The 24,518-nt window shown below is 35.4% G+C and overlaps 1 protein-coding gene across 1 annotated transcript in view; it reads left to right on the forward strand.

Annotated features, from left to right (window-relative positions):
- Positions 1–24,518, forward strand: part of LOC124636594 (acyl-CoA:lysophosphatidylglycerol acyltransferase 1) — a 267,980-nt gene that overhangs the window by 153,596 nt on the left and 89,866 nt on the right. The window contains exon 4 of the mRNA XM_047172754.1: positions 4,791–5,005. Coding sequence (XP_047028710.1) covers positions 4,791–5,005 — 215 coding nt within the window. The remainder of the gene's footprint in view (positions 1–4,790; positions 5,006–24,518) is intronic.

Here is a 24,518-nt window from a genome sequence, read left to right on the forward strand (position 1 = left end):
TTATTTTCGTCTGTAGCTTTATAGGTATCGAATAACTGAATAAACGATTCAGTAATTCGATACCTGCCTTTCCATACAGTACGTATAAGATTAAAATCGACTCCATTGAATCGTCAATCGCAATCCCATTTGCCGGTATATTGGCTCAACGTTTTTAACTAGGCCGCAGTTTTTAAGCCCCGTATAATGCCGTTCTCCTGTGCACTCCAATTATCCACAACTCATTCGATTGAGGGCTCCATTCAATCCTTGAGTGACGGGAATAACCTTTATTAATGTTTTTGCCGTGTTTTTTTGTTTACTAGTTGTCTGAGTACTAAGCTTGATATATGGAATAAGTAGGTACTAATACCCGCGTTGCGATGAAACTACTTAGAATTGTCAACATTAAATGAGTAGACGGAGCAATAAGATTTTAAATGCACTTTAAATGACGGCCTTATTATAGAGGTATCTTGTCATTTCCTTTATCAAATCCCAACTAAGTTAGTTCCTTCCATCTGCCTTCTAGTATCAAATTCAAATCTTAATTTATTAACACCATCCTTGACATTACGAACAAACTGACCTGCCTCCCTCCCCTGACCTACCTTGACCTGTTTCAGCCAATCTTTTGTTTCTCGTTGTCTCGAATTCCTCTAAGGCTCGTTTTGCCTAACGAGTTTTGGTCCAAAGATGAAAGATATGGCCTATTGTAAAAATGGGAAATGGAATCGTTTTGATGGGAGATCGGTATCTTTTCGAAGGTTTGCTGTTTCAGCCTCTTCTTGGTAGTTTTGTTTTGTTTCTGTTTTCGGTTTGTCCCTTGGGTGTCATGGCTGTGATTACTCCTGTAATGAAAAAAGTTGCTTTGGCAAAGAATAGTTGACTTTTACACGCATTTTTCTTTACCTATCCTTAGGCGATGTTTAATGCAAGAATGTGTTATTTATTGATTGCTTAGAATAGAAAGAACCTATTTGTGTCACCAATTATATCGTCAAGATTGGCAATGAGCATCCAAATAGAACAATTAATTGCTTTGTTAAACCTTACATTTCAAAAAGACGCAAAATTGAATTGAATCCACAAACCAAATTCATTAGGAAAATTGACACCAATCGAAGCAAAACATCAAAGCTTCCCAAATAACAAAGCTAACAGCGATATTAATAAATTCTCGTACATTACAACCGGTAAAGACAATTTCTCGGAAATCTCGTTCACTGTAACCTCCAATTACTTAAGCAAAGGAGATGCTTAATTACAGCTATCCTTTCGTATTTAAATTCAACTCTGCATTACGTTGTTCAAAATTAAAGGCAAGGGTTTTCTTTGATGTTGTAGTTTGGCTATCGTTGAAATTGTTCTGTGTTGCTTCTAACTTATAAGTAAGTTTTGAGCCTAAAATATCCATCACCAAGTTAGAATTTGTTTTAATAGTCTTTCGCAATAAATGGGCTCTAAAACATTGAAAGAATTTTCCAAATCAGTCTAGTTGCTTAGCGCGTTCAGGCGAACAGCCTCTATAGCTTTATAACATGAGTATACATATGCTAATATAATTTTCACAAGAAAATGGTAGGTCTGTGTGATGGATGATAGTTGTGCAATGTAGCTTGAATTTTAGACCTAGACTCATTCACCCGATCCTCTTACGATATGGATCTCAGCCTATAATCGTCTAACAAGACCCAGTCTCAGAGTATTCTCAAAACTATCTGATGTTCTCTGATCACGGTATCATGAATGAAATGCATAAGTACCTAATTTAGACGAAGTTATTGACTCAAGGTTTCATTCGTGTGTAAAGAAAGTCTACCATTTTCATTCGCACACCATCAGAAAATAAAGCAAATAAAATACCTTGGATAAACCTGTCCCTATTAGCTTTCCCATTCTTTGGGCAATCATTGGGTAGAAACATTTCCTCATTACCGTGGATTTGTTTGTTTAATGGAGTAACAGCATATCGGGTATCGACTCACTGAGTAAACACTCATCTGAATAACCTTTGTTTGGATTGAGCCCAATTAAATGTGAGACGGTGTTTTTAAAGGCTTCGTACAATGTTTTGTAATAAGGTCTGATATGGAGTAGGCAAGTATATGGGATATAGGAGGACCCAAAATAAATGCAGATTTAGTGAGATTCAATTAACAAAAATAAGATGTATAAAATTTTAGTAATGCTGACTTTACCAAAAGTAAACTTAACATTTAATTGAGAAAGTAATAATCACGATCCTTTTAACGCTCAAACAGCCTCCAGAAAGACTCGAACCACCTAAAGTAACAAAACACTAAGCTTACTTAAATCCAAAGGAGCCTACAAGTACACATAAAGTATCAAGACCATCAAGACTAAGATATTTCTTTGTGGGCAAAGCCACGTCAGCAATACGACTGTATCTTTGGTAATTACTCGGCAACCCGCCCCAGGGATGTCTGCGTACAACGAGCTTGGTAACACGATGATGCGGTATATGAGGAAAGATTTTCTTGGAAAGAAATTTGTTGGATATGTGTCATTGCTTCGTAAGTTTTATTCCTCAAATTAATGATTCTAGAAAGTGTTTCTTCTTTTATCATTCCAAAGACGCGATCTTCTTTTTAAAAAGCTGGTGCTGCATTTGATTTTAAATATTTCATTTCATTCATATGTTCTTTACCATTGATTTCAAATGATACTATCATTACCCAAATATTTCTTCCCGTAACTATATCTACCATTTCCTTCATTATCTTATCCACATTAATATTCTACCTCCGTAGTATATCACAAGTTAATAAAGGCAACTAATGAAGGGTTTTCTTTTAGCCACCGTCTTTACTTTGCGTTCCTATGCAACGCCCAAGGGACTAATGTTGCCAGCGTTGACTTTGAAGAATTAATATACCGAGCTCCGTAATGTATTGCCAATTTATACGTGGAAAGAATAGAGTTTTATACGTGTTTGTCAATGTGGTAATTGAGATGAATAATGATGTATTGGAAAGTCTGTGAAGGTGTGCATCCGATGCCGTGGAGAGTAGAAAATGAGGGAACAAAGAATCCTAAGCAGTGTTTTGGAAAACTATGAGTTATCTTTATTTGAATATGACTTTTTGCATGGGTTTGATTGTAAGTGTATGATTGCACGTAAAACATTTAGTGCATATCAGTTTGGGAAAATCTATGTTCCCTCTTATTTTTAAAATCAGTAGTTTGTTTATGAGATTGCTCCCTACTAACTTGGCTTTATAACGGACTATATAGGAAAATCGAACGAAGGTAAAACAAATTCTAATACGCAGGTAAAACAATTTATATTCTTCACCAATTTCCTTAAAAAAAAAAACAATACCATTTCAAAATTAAAATTCCCTCAAGTAAAGGCAACACTAATACATTTTTAATTCTGGTAACCTCAAGAAACGTGGCTCGTAGATCACAGCGTCTCCTGCAAACAGAATTACAAATTCATGAAAATGTTAATAATTTTTACTGAGGTAGGATTTTTTCTCTTTTACTGATAGAAGGGTGGGTTTTATTAGGGAGGTTCCGGGAGGGAGTTTAAGTAGATATACTGTAATTTGAATCTTAATACGAAAGCCATTATTTATTTTAAGTAGGGAAAGAAATGCGTGATTCTTTTTGCGTAAGACTTTTTGATTGGGTGTTTGATGTTTGAGTGTTGAGCTTAGAGGGTACTTGATGAGCTAGGACAAAGGTTTTTGAAATCTTTGTTTATGTTTAGTCTTTCTTCTATTTACCTATTTCACTTAATTAAGTTTCATAGACTCGTACCGACTTAAAAATTGGCAGTCGGTTATGTTTATATAATTCACTGAGATGTACGAGTATACTTACATATTCCATTCAATTTCATCTTTCACACGGCCTCCGTTCAGTTCTAAGCAAACCATTCTGATAAATAACTCCCATCATAACATACGCCTACTTTATAGTTCCAACACGGCACTCAAACACGTATCCAGAAAAATGGTTCCGCATTTTCTTATCCCTATAAACGGGACCACCGAAATTCTTAGACAAACCATACATAGCAGAATCAATATCCATCTTCTTATATGTCACGTTCGGCAAACACGAACGGTCTAAACGGTCCCGGAGCAAATAAATATTTCAGTGTACTTTGTATTTACGCGACGCTCCAACAAATACTCCTCAGAGTCTTAGACTGCTGTTATAGTTTTGTACAGGGTTTCGAAATGCTGAATTTCTAATGAAATACTGTTTGATGGTGTCGTAGTGAAATATGAAGAGGAGGGACACTGGAAGTGGCTTATTAAAAAGCTCCCTCTCAATTTCTTTGTGTTATTAAAGTAGAGGTGGCTTCGTCGTTTAACTGCAGGCAATGTTACCTCTCTGTTAAATTCTAAGAACAAATGGTTACCCTTTTTAGTTAACATATAACTGATTATAGTTCGGCCATTCAGAGAATGCGTTCCTGACACGTCGCGATTGAACTGACGACGTAACTACATTCATTGATTATTGATATAATAATGTTGTTTTAATGCTCCTCAATTGTTAGAACGGTAAACAACCAGCAAAAATATTTTTATCGTAACTGCAACGCCATTGCAAAGTTACGTCGTCAGTTCAATCGCGACGTGTCAGGAACGCATTCTCTGAATGGCCGAACTATAGTGAGTATTGTCTGTCTGTCATGAAAATTACTATGAAAATATAATGTGAGTACCAATGTCAAAGGATAACACATGTGATCTATTATTTTATCTTTAGATTTGATCCGAAAAAGTTTTGTAAGCTCAAATATCCTAATATTCAACCTTCTTCCACAGTAATAGAAACGGGCGACGAGCCAGCAGCATGCAACGGCAGAAGGACCCTAGTCCTGGCGAACCACCAGAGCACAGCCGACGTGCCAATGCTGATGGCAGCTTGGAACCCCAGGGCTGGGGTACTGCCCAACCTCATGTGGATCATGGACCGGGTCTTCAAGTTCACCAACTTCGGCATCGTCAGCGTGTTGCATGAAGACTTCTTTATACAAGCGGTAAGTGGAATTTGAACCTTACCCGGCTTTGGTTTTCGTAAATCCTTTGATGTCTTATCCTATCTTGTAGTGTAAGGAAATTACTGCGGCGGTTTGTTATATTTTTGACATTTAAAACCACACGCTGAAAATGTAATTGGTAAAGTACCTCTCAATAAAATTTATGATACAGAAGTGACATCTACATTATATTTTACACCCGCTGTTACTTCTGATGTCTGCATTGATAGTCAAAACAGTACGTGGGAGCACATAATTTACAACACAAAAACAGACGCTGATTTAACAACCAAAGAAACTCAAGAAGCAACAAAACAGTAATTACCCAATAAAACTGAAACAAGAAACGATATTTACAACACACTTACTGATCCATCTCAATAACTCATTTATAGCCTTTCTCTTCGATCAGGACAGAATCACCACGCCAGGTGTCACCATAAAACTAAACTTTACTCCCAATCGTAAAATCTAATCGTTTGACCTACTTGGTTAACCAGGTCGAGCTGTCAAAGACCAATATAACCTTAATTATCCTGCACTATACATTAGTACGCGTCAATCTTGATCGTGGATCAGGGTTTTAGTTGTTTTTTTTAATTGGTGTCATCGATCATGTTGTTAGTATCTTTGCCAGATGGTGTTGATTTATTTTGTTAAGCTATTGTTAGATTTTTACGTCCACTTAGTTACATATTTGGAAATACATAATACTACATTTCAAACAGTACATATATTTTATCATCTTCGTTTTGCATACTATTGATATCTGCGTCTAAAGGCTCTCGTGTCCTGTAATAAAAACATTTTTGGTATAAAAACATATTTTTCTCTTAAAATTAGCTTTCATCAACCAATCCATCCATTTCAACTGTTTCAAGTATTTATTAGAGTACCCTCTCAAATTCAGCTTTGTATCTATTAGGGGCTCTAACCCGTCGATAATTAGCTCATCCGGGATCAAGTTCCCACGATACACAAACATCCCGGTACACCATGTGTCCCGGGCTGAACGTTTTAAGGCGTCCCGTGGTGCGCCCCTTTGACTTGCACGTCAGAAGTCACTTTTCCGGGGATATGCGTTTTGGAAGTTGACCTTGGATTTTAGGTTAGAAATACATTCACAGGATCTTACGTAGCTGAAAGTATATGTAGTCGATGCAGACCTATGAATCAAATATATACGTGGATCTCTTAAAATTATATCTTTTGCTTATGATGGAAAAGTACCTTTCTAAAGTACTTAAATGCTCTTTCATATCTTAAAGTTACAAGGTTCCACCAAATTAGTTCGTTAGCGAAATAAGCGCATACCACATGAACCCATTATGGTTAAAAAAAAGAATCGAAATCTTGATAATTAAACCAGAGTGATATAGTTGTTAAAACGAATGCCTTTAATAGTGTTTGCACTCACACGTAAACACATAGCTTACAATTACTTAGGCTTGATCGTTATCACATTAAATCATACATTCCGACTCGTCTCGCGCACCCATTAAACCTTATTGAAGATGTTCCACAGTTAAACGCTTTCACGATACTTTGGTCCGCTATGCGTAATCAAATCGATTACTGATGGTCTTATTAGATTGTGGTAAGGTGGGAACTTTTTGTTGATTCAATAAACCATTATATAGAAGTACCTACCTGCTTGGATACGAGAACATCTGAATGAATCTTAATGGTTTAACTACCATTAAGAATAAGAGGTGTCATACATAAGCACTTTATGCCCTAGTCAGTTTGGAAAAGGCTTGGTATAGCCCAGAATTTCATCAAGCCTTTTAGCCTGATTCAGGGCAACCGTCGGCGTGTATCAGTTCAGTACTAGATATAAGGGCATTTCTCCCATAGAACACCATTGAGCTAGATCATCAGTTGCTCTCATCTTTCAATTCCTTACGAATATTATTCCCTTCAACTTCAAGTAACAGTCTTAATCCCATCTATCAATTTCGGCTTAATGTTGATTGAATATAAACTGGTTCTGAAGAGTTCCACTGATTAACATTCACAGAACTCCTCACATATTTACTGCGTTAATTACTATAAATAGATTTTTGTATTATATGAGGTTGTAGATTATATGTTGATAGTAGAACAAGTCACGTTTGTTAAACTGATATGTTGTTAACATTCCTGTGGATGGCAATTAGGGTATTATGGAGATGGTGTTTGATCTTATTTACCAGAGGTAAATAAATATGACTTTAATAAGAATGGAGTGAATGTAAGTATGACATCTGACGGACAGGAATGGAAGCGTGAACCATTTTGCACCGTTGCCAAGTTATTTGGTTCGGTGCAATATGGTACCCAGGTATTATGATAAAAAAAGTTTTCTTCGGCAAACAGACTCTCAATGGAATTACGACTGGCTAATATTTCCATAGAACAAGACTAATCGCGTAATCTCTTCTGATTTGATTATAGAACCAAATGTGTGTGTAAAATGTACCGCATAGATACATCTATATTAGTAGCGCTTGCGATAAATAATCACATTTCAAGGCAGCAAGTTTTGCCAAAAGATCATGCTGTCTCTTCGCGGTAAGTGCGAAACTTGGCCGCCTATATGAATACTTAGCCAGTAATACTGGCAATGTGTAAAGGAATATACACATTGTTTTAACTTTTGAGTGTATGTACAATGAGTGTACAGTGAGTGTATGTGTTTTAGCTCTTACTGAAGTATTTTTTATGCGTTTGAATTATGCGGATTAGAAGTAGCTTGTGTACTATCTCAGGCATTACTATTGGACTCTATGATAGACTATTATTTATCTTCAAAATTTTATTCAAATAAGTTCACTTGTTTAGGCTTGCAGGGACAATATACGGGCAGAGTTACTTTCGCATTTATAAACATTATTAGCGTACATAAAACTGATAAATTAATACCTACATTTATAATGCCAACAAAGATTTACTATAAACCAAACAGATGTTCTTATTACCCATGATTTACATTACATTTCCTGAAACAAAACCACACAACTTCTTCAGCCACATGGCGAATAATTGATGCATTACATATCAATGTATGCAGATACCAGAGCGCATGTCACAAACAAATGATTAAGTGCAGATAAAGAGCGGCTATTTACAGCGGCTGGTTAAAGCGGGACAGTTTAGTCAGCGCTTTATTTATGACTCGGACACAATTTGCCCACAATTGGCCGTTTTGGTGACGTGATTCACTAACTAACGCCAAGTGTGGGGATGTTGTGCGGTTGTAGCGTGCGGGACGTGGCCGATACGATTATTATTAATATTCTATTATATGATGCAGTTTAGTACATCGATAGGTGTATGTTTGAACATAGAATTGAAAAGGTTTGAACCATCATGAGCCTTTTCCCAACTACATATTATGTTGGCTTCCAGTCTAGCCTAAGCAGAGTACGAGTGTTTTACAAGGAGCGACTGTCTATCTGACCTCCTCAACCCGGGTAACTCAATACCCCTTGATAAGACTGGTGTCAGACTTACTGGCTTCTGACTACATGCGACGACTGATCTTTTTAGGTTTCAATATACAGTGGTAATAATTCTTTGCCTGATGAGTCAAAGGTGAATTTAGAGTCATTTCAAAATCACCCTTTTTGTAATGTTACCCTTTGTGAAGTCCATCCAGTACATTTCAATTGTAACGAGTATTAGACTACGTACTATTGCTAGGTACCCTTTAACAAAGGTGAATTTCGAGTCATTTCCAAATTGCACATTAGTTACTATTTTACTTTGTGAATGTATAACTTCTAGCCTTTTGTACCCATTGCCTGTGTTATATAGCAATTGGCAATATGACCAATGATACCCTTGTAATGCCCTTTTTGGTAGTGCAGTGTCATTATCAATTATTATTAGAGTCAAAGAGCATTTGGAATCACATAATGGGTTTACAACTTGAATCATGAAATAGGTGTAAAATGGCTGACAAACAAAGTCCTTATGATTACGGCTTGTGTGAACCATTCAAGAAACTGACATTACGACTTCAAAATGCCATCATAAGTCAAAACAAGCTTTCCCATTCAACCAATAATCCTTACAAATCCACTATTCCCATACATCCATCAATTTAATCCTTACCTCACGACTCCGACACGACTAAACATCGTCCCCTGTAAATGTGTTCGCAATCATTCATTGTCTTGAGCTGTCTTTGTTGTCTCCTTGCTACATTTGTCTCTGAATGTTTTAATGCTTTTAACTAACATGTATATCATAATATACTACATGTACTTCTACATGTATTAACATATTTCGCCCTGCTTTTGTTTCTCGTGATGTATTTACGAAATTACAACTGTGATAGTCGCAAGAGCTGTGTTTTTGTTTCTAAAGAAAATTATTATTTCTATTGTGAAAATTTTGCGGGTTTTCATTCGTGTCTGCAGTAACTATTCATGTTGGTAAAGCTGGTGATTTTCTGTAATGGTTTTCTTTGTTCACTTTTATAATATTGTGTGATTAATCTTTCTAGACAAACTAAGTACTCGATTCAGACAGACAATAATTTAAACTTAAGACCCGTTATTTAGTTATATAAAATTATATTCCAGTTGTTAACATCTTATTTATTCATTAAGATGCGCCAACAGCAATACAAAAGAAATATAAAAATCATTGGTTATAATAAAATAATTTTATATATCGGTATCTTATATGTAATAGTTTGTAGACTACTGACACTGAAATCTTTGTTATATAGCTCATAGTTCAATCACCAAAACTAAACCACCCAAAAAATCCACCAAAATGGAGCGTCATCTGGCGAATTCTCGCAAACAGAAAACGTAGTAAAACCTCAAACGTTAAGATTTACATTTTGTCAGTTAATTATTCACGGAGGGTTTAGATCGCGGCCGGTGCACTCCCTGTTAATCCGGCTCCAGATTACATAGATCTTAGCGACAAACATTTCGGCGGAGTACTCAATGATTTTGGTAAAAAAACTGTTGTGGGATGTTTGGTATTTTAGAGATTTTTTTGAGGATTTTTAGGTGATGTATTCATCTGTAATGTAAAATTTTGCTTCTGCTGTAACTTTAGGATGATCTGTTTGAAATAGACAGGTGAATGCTTACCTATCAAATTCTTTTCGAAAGAAAAACGAAAGAATGATCTGGTTTTTTGACAATAAAAGAATATGGTTGTGGATAGAATGTTGGCATTAAATTAAACTGAAATAAGTTATTTATTTTCTTGGTCTGGCCCTTAAACAAATGCACATTTATAAGTTTAATCGCTTCTAGCATTTGCTGTCCTGATTGTATGGCAATAGTGCTATAGACTACTTTCTACTTTTCTTCCAACTTATTTCGCAAAATAAGTAAAATTATCAAACCTTCACGTATTCTTTCATAATCATAAATCGTTTTTAACTATTTCTATATACCTGTAGCTACATTTCCTATCCGCATAGCTGTTTAAACAGTAAAGTTCCTACAGAAAATCAATGTCTTATTAAAAAAACATACAATGAGCGTACCAACGGATGTGACACGTTAATGCTTTACAAAGTTGTTGATGCTATTGTTATAGCTTTTATTGCGATGCAACAAAGTCTAAAATTAATTGTCGAGTGCACGCCAGATGTTGTAATAGTAGTCGGGCCCCACACATATGGGCAGGTAACTAGATTACAGCGACGGAAAATTTTGAAATTGTTTCCCTCGTAACAATGTATTTGGTTTTACTTGTGTCTGTATTCACAATAGACTATAAGTTTCATAAAAATCCACATAAAACTGTAAAAGAACATCGTAGGTGGTACATAAAAGTACTCGAAATGGTAGGGCCATCAGACACTTTTTGACATTGCTTTTTTTTGCATTGAGCATTTTAAAAACATGCATTTTCGTGAAAGAAAGGCACCGTTTTAATGCCCAGAAATAACTTTCCAATATTGGTTGATTTCTTTTATCAATGGAAATGCAGGTTTTAAGATATTTTTCATAGTCCCTCATAAAATTATATGCAATTGCATTCTTATAATAACCATTAATCGCTACCGCTCCCAACTTGTACCAGCCCCAGAAAGTATTAAAAACAATGTTGCATACCCCTCCCGAAGCGAGTTTACGACCCCTGCCCCTTTATAGACACAACTAATAAACTCGAATCGCCTTGCTACCGGTCGACACGCACCGTTTTAAAACGGCTTAAGTGCACACACTACATACAACACTTATGACCTTTTTAACTAAAGGATATACGCTGCAATAAGGCCCAAGTATAGGTTTTTAATGATTTTATTCTCGTGTGGCGGTTTCCTATGGATGGTGTTCGATTCCTGTAATTATGGATATTAATGGGTTGGTGCCGTTCTAATTTTGAATTGTTGGGTGTAATTAGAGGGTATTGTTACGAGTGAATCTCATGTTTTTATTTGTGCTGTAATTAGAAATAATGTGGCAGAATTTTAGGAATGGTTATTGAGAGTAATTTTGGTTTACAGTTTACGTTGTCCTTGTTTTGTATTTCATTTTAAAATAAGCTGTAATCGAATCAATTTTGGTTAAACGTCTTCTAAAGAAATAAAAATGTAATCTAATTTCACTCATAAATCAATACAAAAACATGGCCGTGATTAATTAATTTACAACCCACAAAATTACGAAATATTTTACCCAAATCAGCTGTGTTTATTTATGAAGAAAAAATCAGGGCACAGTTATTTATCAAACTGTCAAAGTTTAGCTATTAATTGGTTTGCGACACCGTATTGGACATTCATCATCCAAGATGGCCGACCAACGAATCTTTGCGAAGCCACCGCGGTAGATGTTGCCAGATTAGAAAATCGAGATTGCTGGATAATTTATTATTTATCGTCATTTAGAATATTGTTGCGATCTGACATTTTTATTAACTTTTAAGTTACCAGTGAGGATGATTTTAAACTTCAGTTTTTAATTTTTAGTGAAGTTTAAAATATGAATTTGTAAAATTATTGACAACAAAAAGCAACTGAAAGGTTAAAAATAGTGGACATTTCGTACAAAATAAAAAGATCTGATAGAAAGAGAAAAAAGTTGCAAATACAAGTAATAAAAATGCCTTCTCAGTATTATCACATCATTCTCGTAAAATGCTGGCTTCTGCTTCTCAGTAGTGTTAGTCACACATCATCAGAACTATTGCATCCGACTAAAAATGAATCTATGGCGTTCCTCAAAAATGAGCTAGTCAGTCCTGTAAATCCTGAAATCAACGCGTTCAATAAAAAACGCCTTCACCTTCATAATATTACCATAGACGAATATCACAGAATTTCAGTATCCTACTTAGAAAGTTAGAACTTATTCAGAAAGTACGTGTATCATGTTGTACGGTACACGTTCCGTGTGGTTTGGCACCAGACAGCCGTGTTCTGAGTTTAGCAATTTGTGTCACTAGTCACTACTTCTGAACGGTGTAAGTAAATTCTAACATGTGTGAAGTGTGTGAACAGAAACTTCTTCTTCTTCTTAGGAAGTAACTTGAAGTGTAAGATCTGATGTGTTGGTTTAAAATATAATTGGTGAATTACTTAATTTGTTTGTAGAAGTGGAGATTTTTATGCAGTTAACTTCTTGCATACCAATATGATCAATCGATGCATTTATGATGAAGCTGAAAAGTTTGTTTGAACGTACCAAACTCAGGAATTACCAAGCAGATTTGAAAAATCTTTCAGTTTTTGATAACCTATTAATTGAGGAGGGCCATAGGCTACTTCTTATCCAGGTATCATAATCATAAGACAACTGTTTTCCGATTTTCTTGACAGGCAACATGCCGTTTTTCTTGCATCATAAATAAATTAAAGAATAGTGATTATGGTAAGTTTCTTTTAAAAATAGTTACCTCCAACCTCATCAACACTTTTTATTAATCTTTTCTCTTACATTAAATCTAATATCAGCCACCATTATGTCCTAAGAAAGATTCCAGTGTAAACTTATTCTCTGGCAACCCCAGCTCTTCCCAATTACAAGGGACACCTTTATCACTGGCTCCCGAGTTATTACAGTCAACAAGCCTTAGATTCCATTAAGGCAGCAATTTATTCAGTTTATTATTCTCTTTAATACCGATATTAGTTTAGATAGTAACAAAACGCTTAGGTGCTGTGAAAGAGGAGAGAATATTGGTTAATGGATTTTTTTATTAGTGTAGAGTTTAAAATTAGATAGATACCTATTAGATTTTCTTTATGTAGTTGTTTGCGCCATAAAGTCGGACTACTGCATTCAGTAATAAACCACCTTTCAACAATGATATTTGCTCTTATGGTCGCCAATCACTAGCTATCACTATTTTTGCCGGTATATTACTGCTGTGTATTGGTGATCCAAGTAGTCACATTTCTCCCACTCTTACTAGGACACTCATTTGTTCTAAGCACTTTTCAACAACTTTTGAAATGTCTCAAAACATCACACGTCTAACCAACTTCAAACTGAAATATCATAAAACACCTTTAAATATTGAAGCATCCAACTGAATTCTTAATAGGATCTGAGCTTCTCATAATTACAAAACGCCACCTTTATCGTTGAAACCAACGAGTTATTATAGGAACCAATCTCGGGATCCCCGGATTCTATTTAAGATGGATTTATGGATCCACTGTGTCAGTAGGTCAACTTTGTATGGGATTTTGTGTGATCGGTTCCTTGTAAGAATTATGGTAGTTACGTGGTGTATTTGAAGGTGTTGGTGTGTTATGAATTTGTGTAATAAAATGATAAATCTGTATTAAATAGACTACTGTTGTTTCCTGCGGTTAAACCAGCGTCTATCTACTCACATCACTATAATAAAAATAGCCTAAAGTCTTTCTCCTTTTTACATACAAGAACTACTCATAATGATGCTGAAATATTTTTTCAAATCAGTCCAGTGACTCCTGAGGTTAGGGCATTGGAACTAACGAATTCTTCAGTTTTATGATAATAGTTTAGACTATGAGTTTTTTATTACGCAGATGATGAATTACGATAAATTAATGATCAATTCTTCAAGCCCAAAAGTGTATTATAACAATAATAACGATATAAAACTGTTTCTTTATGAAATAACATTCACAGAGTACATAGAGTCACAGTTATTTGCGTAGTACTTGATATACATATTTTTTTATATCCAGCCTTCGTAGGCTGCAATACAGTACGCTCGCCCATCATTTTATTGTCGAATAATAAAAATACGACTGCCCTATAAAGATGCAACAATCACCATAAAATTGTTATTGTGTATCAAGAGAATTATGATTTTCGGTTCTTTTTTATGTATAAGAAGAACACAGATACATCTATCTGGAAGAATTTGTGAAGTGGGCGATAAGTGGGCCGGTGACCAAGTGGACCACAGATTTTGGAATTTGTTCCTGTGTGACACCTTAATTGAGCTTTGTCATCATGCATCATGCTCTGGTAGTATCGCATACACATTGTGAAAAACTATCCGTTTAGTTCCTTAGTGTGAACACTTTGGGGCCTGTGTAGTAGCCACATGTAATCAAAGTCAATGTGCATGTAGTAAAAAAGAAAGAAAGAAAATAAATTTTATTGCGCAATAAAAGACGCATACACACACTTAAAATTAGACACATTTAGTACATTTACACACACAAGCATGTCTCACCCGCCGTCGCGTCGTGAGATAAAACATCTACACCTTATATTGTTTTAGTTACCTTTTAAGTTTTTTACTAACCTGGTAAATCGTTTCAGCAATTTTCCTCACTTGCCACTAAAGCAATTTCAGTAGGTACAAAGCCAATTTTCGACTCCAATTTTTATTTTCTCACTTAAACTTTGAGTACGCATTTTCTTCTATAAAAGTAGAAAATTTCCGTATAAAAGGACCGGCTGTATCATTATAAATACCTGGATCGGTGTTTATTTTCGCAGGCTCAGCGATAATTGAGTTTCTTCGAGGCGGAGCTTCCGACTGAATTTAAAATTAACAATTCTTACCAATTGGGTAAACGCCGGGTAAATAGATGTTGGGGCGCTGGAAGGGATATTTTTGGAAGCAGTGAACATATTGAAGCTTTTATTTAGGTTTATTTTTATAGGAATTTGAACCCATAAATAGCATGAAAATATTAAAGCTTAATAAAACTTTTGCTATTTTTGACATGACAATGAAAGCTTTAATACTATATGACACGTAAAAGTTCAGTCTTGAGGTTAAGATTTTGAACGCGTGCGTGAACGAATATGACATTATAGCGCATTAATTGACGTCTAAGTTAAATAATAGACCTCAACTAATAATTATAACCCTTTTATCAAGTTACCAACCCACATAAAATTTACCTACCGTCTTTAAAATCAAACTATCACGCAGCTCATTAAAGCAAACTTCCTTTCTACTCACAACTAAGTTACACAGTTCCTTCCATTTTCTCTAGATCTTTAAACGCATAAAATATCGAGGTGTTATCAGCGGCGCCCAGGTGGGGGTAGTTAATTTCCCCGCCAACTGATTCCCCCGTAATTAAAGATGGGATTTTGAGAAGCCAACCTATTTGTTTCTGGCCTTTGAGGAACTTTGGATATTGAAACTGCTTGTTATGGTCCAAGAGTGAAATGGAACTTGCCGATTAAGGTTCTTAATGGTTTGTTATTTTATTCTTAGTGAAGTTATTTATGTGGATTTCATCTTTATATCAATTTAATAAGCTAGCTGTTACCGCGGTTTCAACCAAACCTATGTCATCCATGGTAAATTCACATACTAAAATATTTTTTCAAATAGAGTAGTTTCGGAGTCGCCTTTATTGTGTAGTTAATTCATATAGCATTTCTGAAATCATTTGCATTTTAATATGTACATAGGTGTGTAGTAAAAAATTTACCTACATGATGTAGGTATTCTACGTATTTGAATTTCAGCGATGAAAATCATCGGAAAATTACTTACTATTTTATGTATATTTTATTGTACCCAAAAACTCCTTAACCCAATTACCCAATACCATACAAGTGCTTATCAGATATTACACATCAGAACTTCAAGTATTACCAATCCAATTAGTAAAATCACTGTCTATAATTGTTCGAGTTGGCTGTCTGCCAGCCATGATGTCGTACAAGATTCGATTCCGGCACGACAACCGACCATTGTGTCAGAGATATATGGGCCAGCTTTTGACTTAGTGTAATAGGACCAATTAATATGTTGTGTGGTAATTAATGCAAATTATGTGATAAATAAGATCATTGGTCCAGCAAGAATCAATGAATATAGTAATTTTGGTCCTTTTGCGTAAGTCAGGTTATTGCAGTATTATTACATTTGCTATTAGGTTCTCAACTATGTATTCACTCACTTGCTAACAAATATCTGCATACTGATACCAAACCATTATTTAGATACTTGAGCAACTATTCACCGCTTAAAGCGCTACAATCGCTTTCAAACTGAATACGAAACCGCGCGATTTCCACCGAAATTTCAGCCATTACAAAGGCACAAACAAAATAAATACGCAAACAAAATTCACAAGTTATACCGCGGCGAGTTAACTTGGACTTCTTAAAGTCCCCGGTAATGTTGGCAGATTTCCAAAAATGCATACACTGCTTCCGTCTTACTTGCAACTGTTCGACCGTTTTAGGTTTATCGACTTTAAAGAAAAAGTGGCTATTTAAAATAGTATTGGAAATGTCGAGAGCTGAAACTGTGGGTGACGTTCGCTTTGCTCAACATTCTTTATACAATTGCATCTGTGTATGTGTGTGTGAGCTGGGGGTAATATTCCTTTGTCCGAGTTTTAATACGTTCTTTGTAAGTGGGGACGGCGTTTTCTGTGTGACCAATGGTATCGTTGTTTTTTAGCGTTGCTACAGCAAGATCAAACGTGAAGTAAGACATAGTGTTTACGTTATACGGTAAAATTCTGTAGAAGTAGGTATCTTAGCAGGCTGTAAGCTGTGTACAACGTAAAGGTCTAGTAGTCCAGCCTCATGAAATATGTAAGATACGGCAATCGAAAGGTTTAAGCAAAGACTCCACAGACACGTTTCAACCCTAGACCAAAAGAGGACAAAAATACCACTAAACCTAAGATATTAACCCTAGAACATCACATAAAAGTCACCATAGGAGAGGCCATCATTTATTCATACATACCGGAGCTAAAATTTCAAAATAAGACAAGCTAGAACTTGTAGTAGGTCACGATAAAAGTTTAAGGTTTCCTTCGGCTGTTCGCTGAAATTTTCAGGAGTTTCAGTTGGCTCGCAGCCAGGTGGAGCGGCTTCACACGTATTTATTATGTGTGCTTCTGTATCTTGTTTTTGTTCGAATTCTGAAGACGTGTTTATGAATTCAGGGTGGTTTTTTGAAGTGCACTGACCAGGGTAGATTGTATCAAAGGCTTTTATGGTTGAAGTTGGGTGGGTCCAGTACTGAATAGGTTTTTTTTGTTGGTTTAATGAGAGGAATGAGGGTTGCAGGATTTTTTTAAAGGTAAGCGTCGCATTTTACTCTATAGGACCGTATTAGTTTCTACTCAGAAAAATTAATAAACAATCAGTAAGTACAATACGAAAGATTAAAGAATCCTACCAAAAAGTTCTACCATCTTATATTAATACCAATATTCTTCAACAAATCAAATTGCGAAATCCTTTCCGAAACCTTTTCAATTAAAAGCTTGGAATTGTCGTCAAAGTTTGATGGCTGAATACGTACGGTACAAATTTCCTACGTGAATTATAGATGGCGGATAAAACGGGTCTTACAAATAGCAACAAAGTTCCTCACCGCTTCTGTGCATATGTTAAGAGGTGTAGTATTACGTTGTCACTCGATACATTTTGGTCCTTTCTGGCACGCTTTTGGTCTTTGGATCTTGTGCTATCAAAATATTGGGCTTCGTAGTAAACAAAAAAAATATGATTATTAACTAAATGAGTTTACCATTACAATATATGTACCTAATTGACATTGAGCTACAAAATTAGCACGGTTTGTATCTTGTAGCTCGAAACTATTACTTACTTGATATTTAATAGCCAATCTTATATTTAAAGCCTTTATCTAAAAAAATAAACGATTTAGCAGTTGCCATTAATAAAAGCTCAGACTTGCGTTCAAGATGCCTATATAGCATCCATTCTCTAGCTTATTTACCTACCATAGTTATTTCTTTTGCTATTTCTGCTTTTGAATAACATATTCTGACATACAAAACTGCACCCCAAAATGTCACAGATCATGACATTATATCGTGTATTCACAAAATAACGATCGTACGAAACCTTTACACGCAGAACCACCTTTATATATGAAACTGTTCCAATGACATTATACAGGGGAATCCTGGAATATAAGCAAACGAGGTGCTTGGAGGTTATTTAATTGGTTTCTAATGTAGAATTTTGTATTTTTTGATACTATTTAAGTGGGGTTTGGTGCTAAGTATAAAACTGTTTCAGAATATTTTGTGTTTATGTCATGTTTTTTTCTTTCTAATAGTAAGAACATGACACAAACGTACGTTGTAATGTACTTCCTCATATGGTGCTTATGGGGGAGTTCATAAGTAGTATATAAGGAAGTACATAAAGGGAGTACATAAGAAAGAACATAAGGGAAGTACATAAGGGGAGTACATAAGGGAAGTACATAAAGGGAGTTCATAAAGGAAGTACATAAGGGGAGTACATAACGATTTTAATAAGATGAGTACATAAAGGAAGTACATAAGGGGAGTATATAAGGGGAGTACATAGGGGGAGTACATAAGGGGAGTACATAAAGGAAGTACATAAGCGGAGTACATAGGGGAAAAACATAAGGGGAGTACATATGGAAGTTTACAAGGGGAGTAAGAGTACATAGCATAGAAAAATCATGAATCGCAGTTGAGGCCTGCTAAAAAATGCTTCCTATAAACATGTTTATCATTTTAAAGTCAAAAAAATACATCAATCCAATTAAACAATTTAGTCAAAACATAATAAAACTTATCATTCAATGTCAAAACTCATCTCCAAGTCGAAACGCTTTCCCCCACTTCGGAAGACAAATATCCGCTTTTAAAAAAGGAACTTTAATCACCACTGAATGGTATTCACCTAATTCTCACCGAAGACGAATAATTTATCCGGCGTGTCCCATCTCTAATGGAATATTCAAGTTGTAGGGCTGCTATCACCCAAATTACGAGACAATGGAGGAAAGAAACGTCCCTTTTTTTCTCCCGTAAAATGTTTGTGACAAGTTTTTGATTAATCTCCTGAACGAACATACAAATGAATATATTGTTATATCTGCGGTGACGCGATGAATGCCATTCAGGAAAAACAAGGTGTTTGTCGCTGAATAGGTTTTAATGTAAATTTTTGTGTGAGGCTTTGTAACAAGATTGCCAGTTTTACTCAGAACTGTGTTGTTTAAGATACATAAAAGTTTATGTTATAAGTCAAATATAGGAATTTAAAATAAAATATACCGCAGACAACGCTGGCATGTATATTGAAAATTCTTTGATAGCACAGCAATAATGTTCCATTGTGATCAGAGGAAAATTTTTACTGACATTATTCAATAGCTACTTTCTATAGTTTAAGCCATTTAAAGCGGCCAGGTACAATATAAGCTCTTATTTTTTATTGTTTACTTGCCGTTCCCCGCGGTATTACCCGCGCCCGGTGTATTTTTTGCCGCTCTGGTACATGGTGAGCAGTAGCGTCTACCTACACTTGGTATTGGTATACTCATATAAGTTATGCTACCCTGGTACATGGTGAGCAGTTGCATCGAAATTTCGTTATTGGTATACTTTACTAAGGTGAATTATGCTGTCCTAGTACTTTACTTTTGTGGTTCTGCGGCATTCTCCTCCCGTCCCGGGAATCTTACTCGCAATTTTTTTTTCCTTATTTGCTCACCGTTTAGACCTACCCTGGATTACGACAAACATTTTAAAACTAAAATCAGCTCAATCGGCCCAGCCGTTCTGGAGTTTTAGCGAGACTAACGAACAGCAATTCATTTTTATATATATAGATTCCATTTAACCTTATCTTACTTTATGAATATTTTAAACTTTATTCTATATGAATACACTATTAATTAGGAAATTAAAATTATTCAATAAGCTGTGCCCTATAGCGTCTATATTGTCACTAATCAAAATGAACCACCTGTTATAACATCTGGAGTGCTAATAAAGAATGATTGAGTATTATGTATAGTATTGAGTATGTATCCAGTGCAGGGATACAATACCATAGCATACCGTACCATAGCCATGGATGGGGTGTAGTTTTATGGCGTGATAATTTTCCCAGTGCACCGTGGGTAAGCACTAGCTTTTATGGTGAACTATATGCGTCTATGGTGGAACATTAAATGGAATAACATGGAAAAGGACGGCCTATTTGTGCTTTGTAGAAGTATTTTTTAATTGCGGAAATTCAGTATGTTTGTTTATAATGCATTAGGACTAATTAAATTATTATTGGTATACTAATGGCCTTTTTAACCCCCGACGCAAAAACGACGGGGTGTTATAAGTTTGACGTGTCTGTGTGTGTGTGTGTGTGTGTGTGTGTATGTGGCATCGTAGCTCCCAAACGGATGATCCGATTGTAATGCGTTTTTTTTTGTTTGAAAGGAATGTCATTCGGGAGTGTTCTTAGCTATGTTTGGTGGAAATCGGTTCAGGTCTTCAAGGTCATCAGCTCGTTTGTTAGGTGTGATAGGAATGTTACACGCTCAGTTTACTTGCAAGCATATGTGGGATCTGAAATTTGAAATACTAATGTCTTCTGGAACCACTGAGCTGGTCTGCTGTTAGGACACGAAGATAGGAGACGTAACCCTGAACTGCCGTTTAGTAAACCCATCGAGTTTGGGCTCGTTGAATTTGTCTTGACGAGTTCTCTTCATGTTTCTGATTGACGAGAACCTGATGCTGGAAATGGGATGTGGCGGATGAAACCCTGGAATGCCGGAATGAAACGGATAAACCGATTTATATTTTTGCTGAAAATCTAGAATGACCAAAGGTTAATCTTTGTTGTTTCTCAATCTGTGCATTCTCCCAGAGCCAGTTTGTCATGAGGATTGTTAAACAGCTACTTTTGGCCGAGATCGCATATAGCGACCCCATCTTAAAATAAAAAAAATTAAATGAAAGAAGGAAAAATTAAGGAGCTCCTTCAAAAAGCATGAAATAAAATTAAATTATAAATTTAAAAAACCCCCGACCCAAAAAAAAGCACGCAATTATTATGACAAAAGGTTAAAAACGCTAAACCCTATAAAAAGCAAAAAATAACTTTTAACACTACGTAAGTACCAACTAAAGCATGTCAGACTAAACTAAATTTTGACGTGTCGGGGGACCGCTTTTTACCTTTAAAAATACTTACATAAATCAAATGATACCTAATTACAACATTCGTATAAAAAAAAAACCGGCCAAGTGCGAGTCGGACTCGTGCACGAAGGGTTCCGTAAATTACAGTTAAATCAACCTATCTCAAAAACTATAAGAGATACTTTGATCAAACCAAAAATCGTTGAAAGAGTTAATTAGCATGCATCACCTCTATTTTTTTTAGAATTTTATACCCCGTAGTTATAAAAATAGAGGGGGGGGGACATACTTTTTACGACTTTGAGAGCTGATATCTCAAAAACCGTTCACTTTAAGAAAAATGTTTTTTAGAAAACTTTATATCATTTTAAAAGACCTTTCCATTGATACCCCACACGGGTATGTACATCGAAAAAAAAAATTTCATCCCTCAGTTACATGTATGGGGGGCCCCACCCCCAATTCTTTTTTTTACTATTTAGTGTCATATTTTTGTAGCGGTTCATACAACACATATTCCCATCAAATTTCATCACTGTAGTACTTATAGTTTCCGAGTAAATCGGCTGTGACAGACGGACAGACGGACAGACGGACAGACGGACATGACGAAACTATAAGGGTTCCGTTTTTGCCATTTTGGCTACGGAACCCTAAAAACACGTATCTAAATAAAATTGTATAAAAAGTTATAAGAAGTATATGTAATGTAGTAGTATATAATTACTTCTAACGTTAGGCAAATAAATTAGAGCGGTCCCCCGACACGACAAAATTTAGTTTAGTCTGACATGCTTTAGTTGGTACTTACGTAGTGTTAAAAGTTATTTTTTGCTTTTTATAGGGTTTAGCGTTTTTAACCTTTTGTCATAATAATTGCGTGCTTTTTTTTGGGTCGGGGGTTTTTTAAATTTATAATTTTTACACTAGTAGATTTTCTGCTCAGTTTTTCACACTAGCTTCTTTTTTTCGCTCAGAAAATTCGCCATTATATGTAAATTTAATTCACGTAGCATATTTAATTATGAGCATGAAAATTGTAATATTTTTAGTACATTTACTTTTAATTAAGATTTTTGTTTTATTTTAACCTTAAAACGAAAATTAATTAAAATAAAATATAATAAAATATGGTGCTGAATGTAGCTGCTTGTATAAAAACGATAGGTATGGGCACTGATAGTAGGAACAGTTCTATAGGATTTTTTACAAAGCGTTCCAAAAACCTTTTGCGTTTTATACGTGCCCAACGTCCGGTGAACATTTGACGTCTGCTTTTAGTGGGTTTCGTGTTCAAAATGGTTCTTTGTCCCACAGATAGGCATTCCCGTTTTGCCTTTTCTGAAAAAAAAAGTAAAATTCTTGTTAAATCCAACAAAAATATAGGTAATGTACTCGTATTTAAAACACAGGCTCTATTTTTATGCAATTATTTCGACATTTCTAAAAACAAAATCTTTTCTCTTTTTACACATAAAATCGGAGAGTGTCAACATTTTCTTGAAAAGTGGTGACCCTACTCGTACCTGACGTCGACCCGTAATACCTTAATAAGAAAGTTGGTGGCCACGTTTCCTATAGAAAGTGAGACATAAAAAAGTTTAAATAGCATTCCTGTGTTAGGGAGGGTGTAGTCTGTATCGAGACTCTGATTTACATTAAGTTTTTATTATTTTGGCTGCCGCGTTCATTATGGAGATAATTTAGATAAAAGTTAGGGTGAAAATATATTTAAGCAAAGATATTTTTGTTTGTAGTACTCAACAAACAAAAGTCCCTACTTACTTGCAGTTCTGCATCAATTTTAATTACCTACATAAAATACTAAAATCCTAATAAAACATATAATAATTACTACCCAAACTATCTCCCAATTTCCAATCAACGAACTACAGAATCCATCTTCATTACAAGCTATTGTTCCAATCCGATATTACTAATCAAAAGTCCAACTTTCAGCCTGAACAGTCAAAGCTTCGTTTTAGCCAATCAGCAATAACCTCGCCCCCTCGCCCCGCTCACCACAACTGATTGAAATTCCATTATTATCAAATCCCTCTGGTAGTAAGTCTTTATAACGCGGGTTTTTTCCTTTCGGCCGGCTTTGAGTCGTGCCTCTTTGTTGAAGATTTACTCGGATTAAACAAATGATGGATACGAATTTAAATTGGAGTGTTGATAGTTGATTTGTTAGTTTTAAGGGAGTTGTGCTTGATTTTATAGTTTAGGGATTTGGTTTTTATGTGTGTGATTAAGAGGTTTGAGGTTTTATGGTAAATATTTGACATTCAGAGCATAGATAAACTGTGCTTTGAAGAAAAATATGACCATTAACTTGCACTTTAATTAAGGCAAATTTGAAACATTACTATTGCCAGCTTCAAACACCAATATCAATAATGATATAGACTCATTTATGTATTTTAGAATTCGGACCGCCTAGGAAAACAAAGTCTTATCCACATAAATCTAATCCTTTATACTTCACCGATATTGACGTAATGTATAAATAGTGGAATGCGTGAAATTTGCGGCTCTCGGCGCTCTCTGACGAAAGTGTTCTTCACAAAGAACATCATGTTCCTTACAAAGAACAACAGTTCCGATATCGCGGAACAGGTATTTTTAGTGCACATCCTTATTGGAAATACTTGTGCTTGGTAAAGTGAGTGGAAATACTTTGGATATTTTATAAAACTGATACAAGCATGTAAGCGGGAATATTTTGAGATTATATTATATATAGTTGTCTGGGAATATTGTTACTGTTCAATACGGTTTTTAGAAAGTATGACTGAGTCTAGAAGTTTTTTTAGTCGGTTAAATACAATAGTTCTCTTAAAAGAGTAAAATTGCACAAAAAAAATGAAAACCTCTTTTCTACACTTTTCCCCAATGACCACCAACCTTTTCACAGATATTAAGAAACACTAGAAAATTTCCATTTGGAAGTACTAACAATTATAAAAGCACAGACTAACTGTTGGTAAAAGGAGAATAGTACATAAGTAGACGGGGACCGTTTGGTAGTCTATTGCGCGGAAATTTTAAAGGAGCGAACCAAAGCCTGGCCCGTCGCTAAAGGAAAAACACGACAAGTCCCTTTTCATAATTTTAGGACTATAAAAGATAATTTGCGAAATGCATGTAGACCAAGCTTTGTTGCTA

This window comes from Helicoverpa zea, chromosome 14 (assembly GCF_022581195.2).
Source record: "Helicoverpa zea isolate HzStark_Cry1AcR chromosome 14, ilHelZeax1.1, whole genome shotgun sequence".
Taxonomy (NCBI): Eukaryota; Metazoa; Arthropoda; class Insecta; order Lepidoptera; family Noctuidae; genus Helicoverpa; species Helicoverpa zea.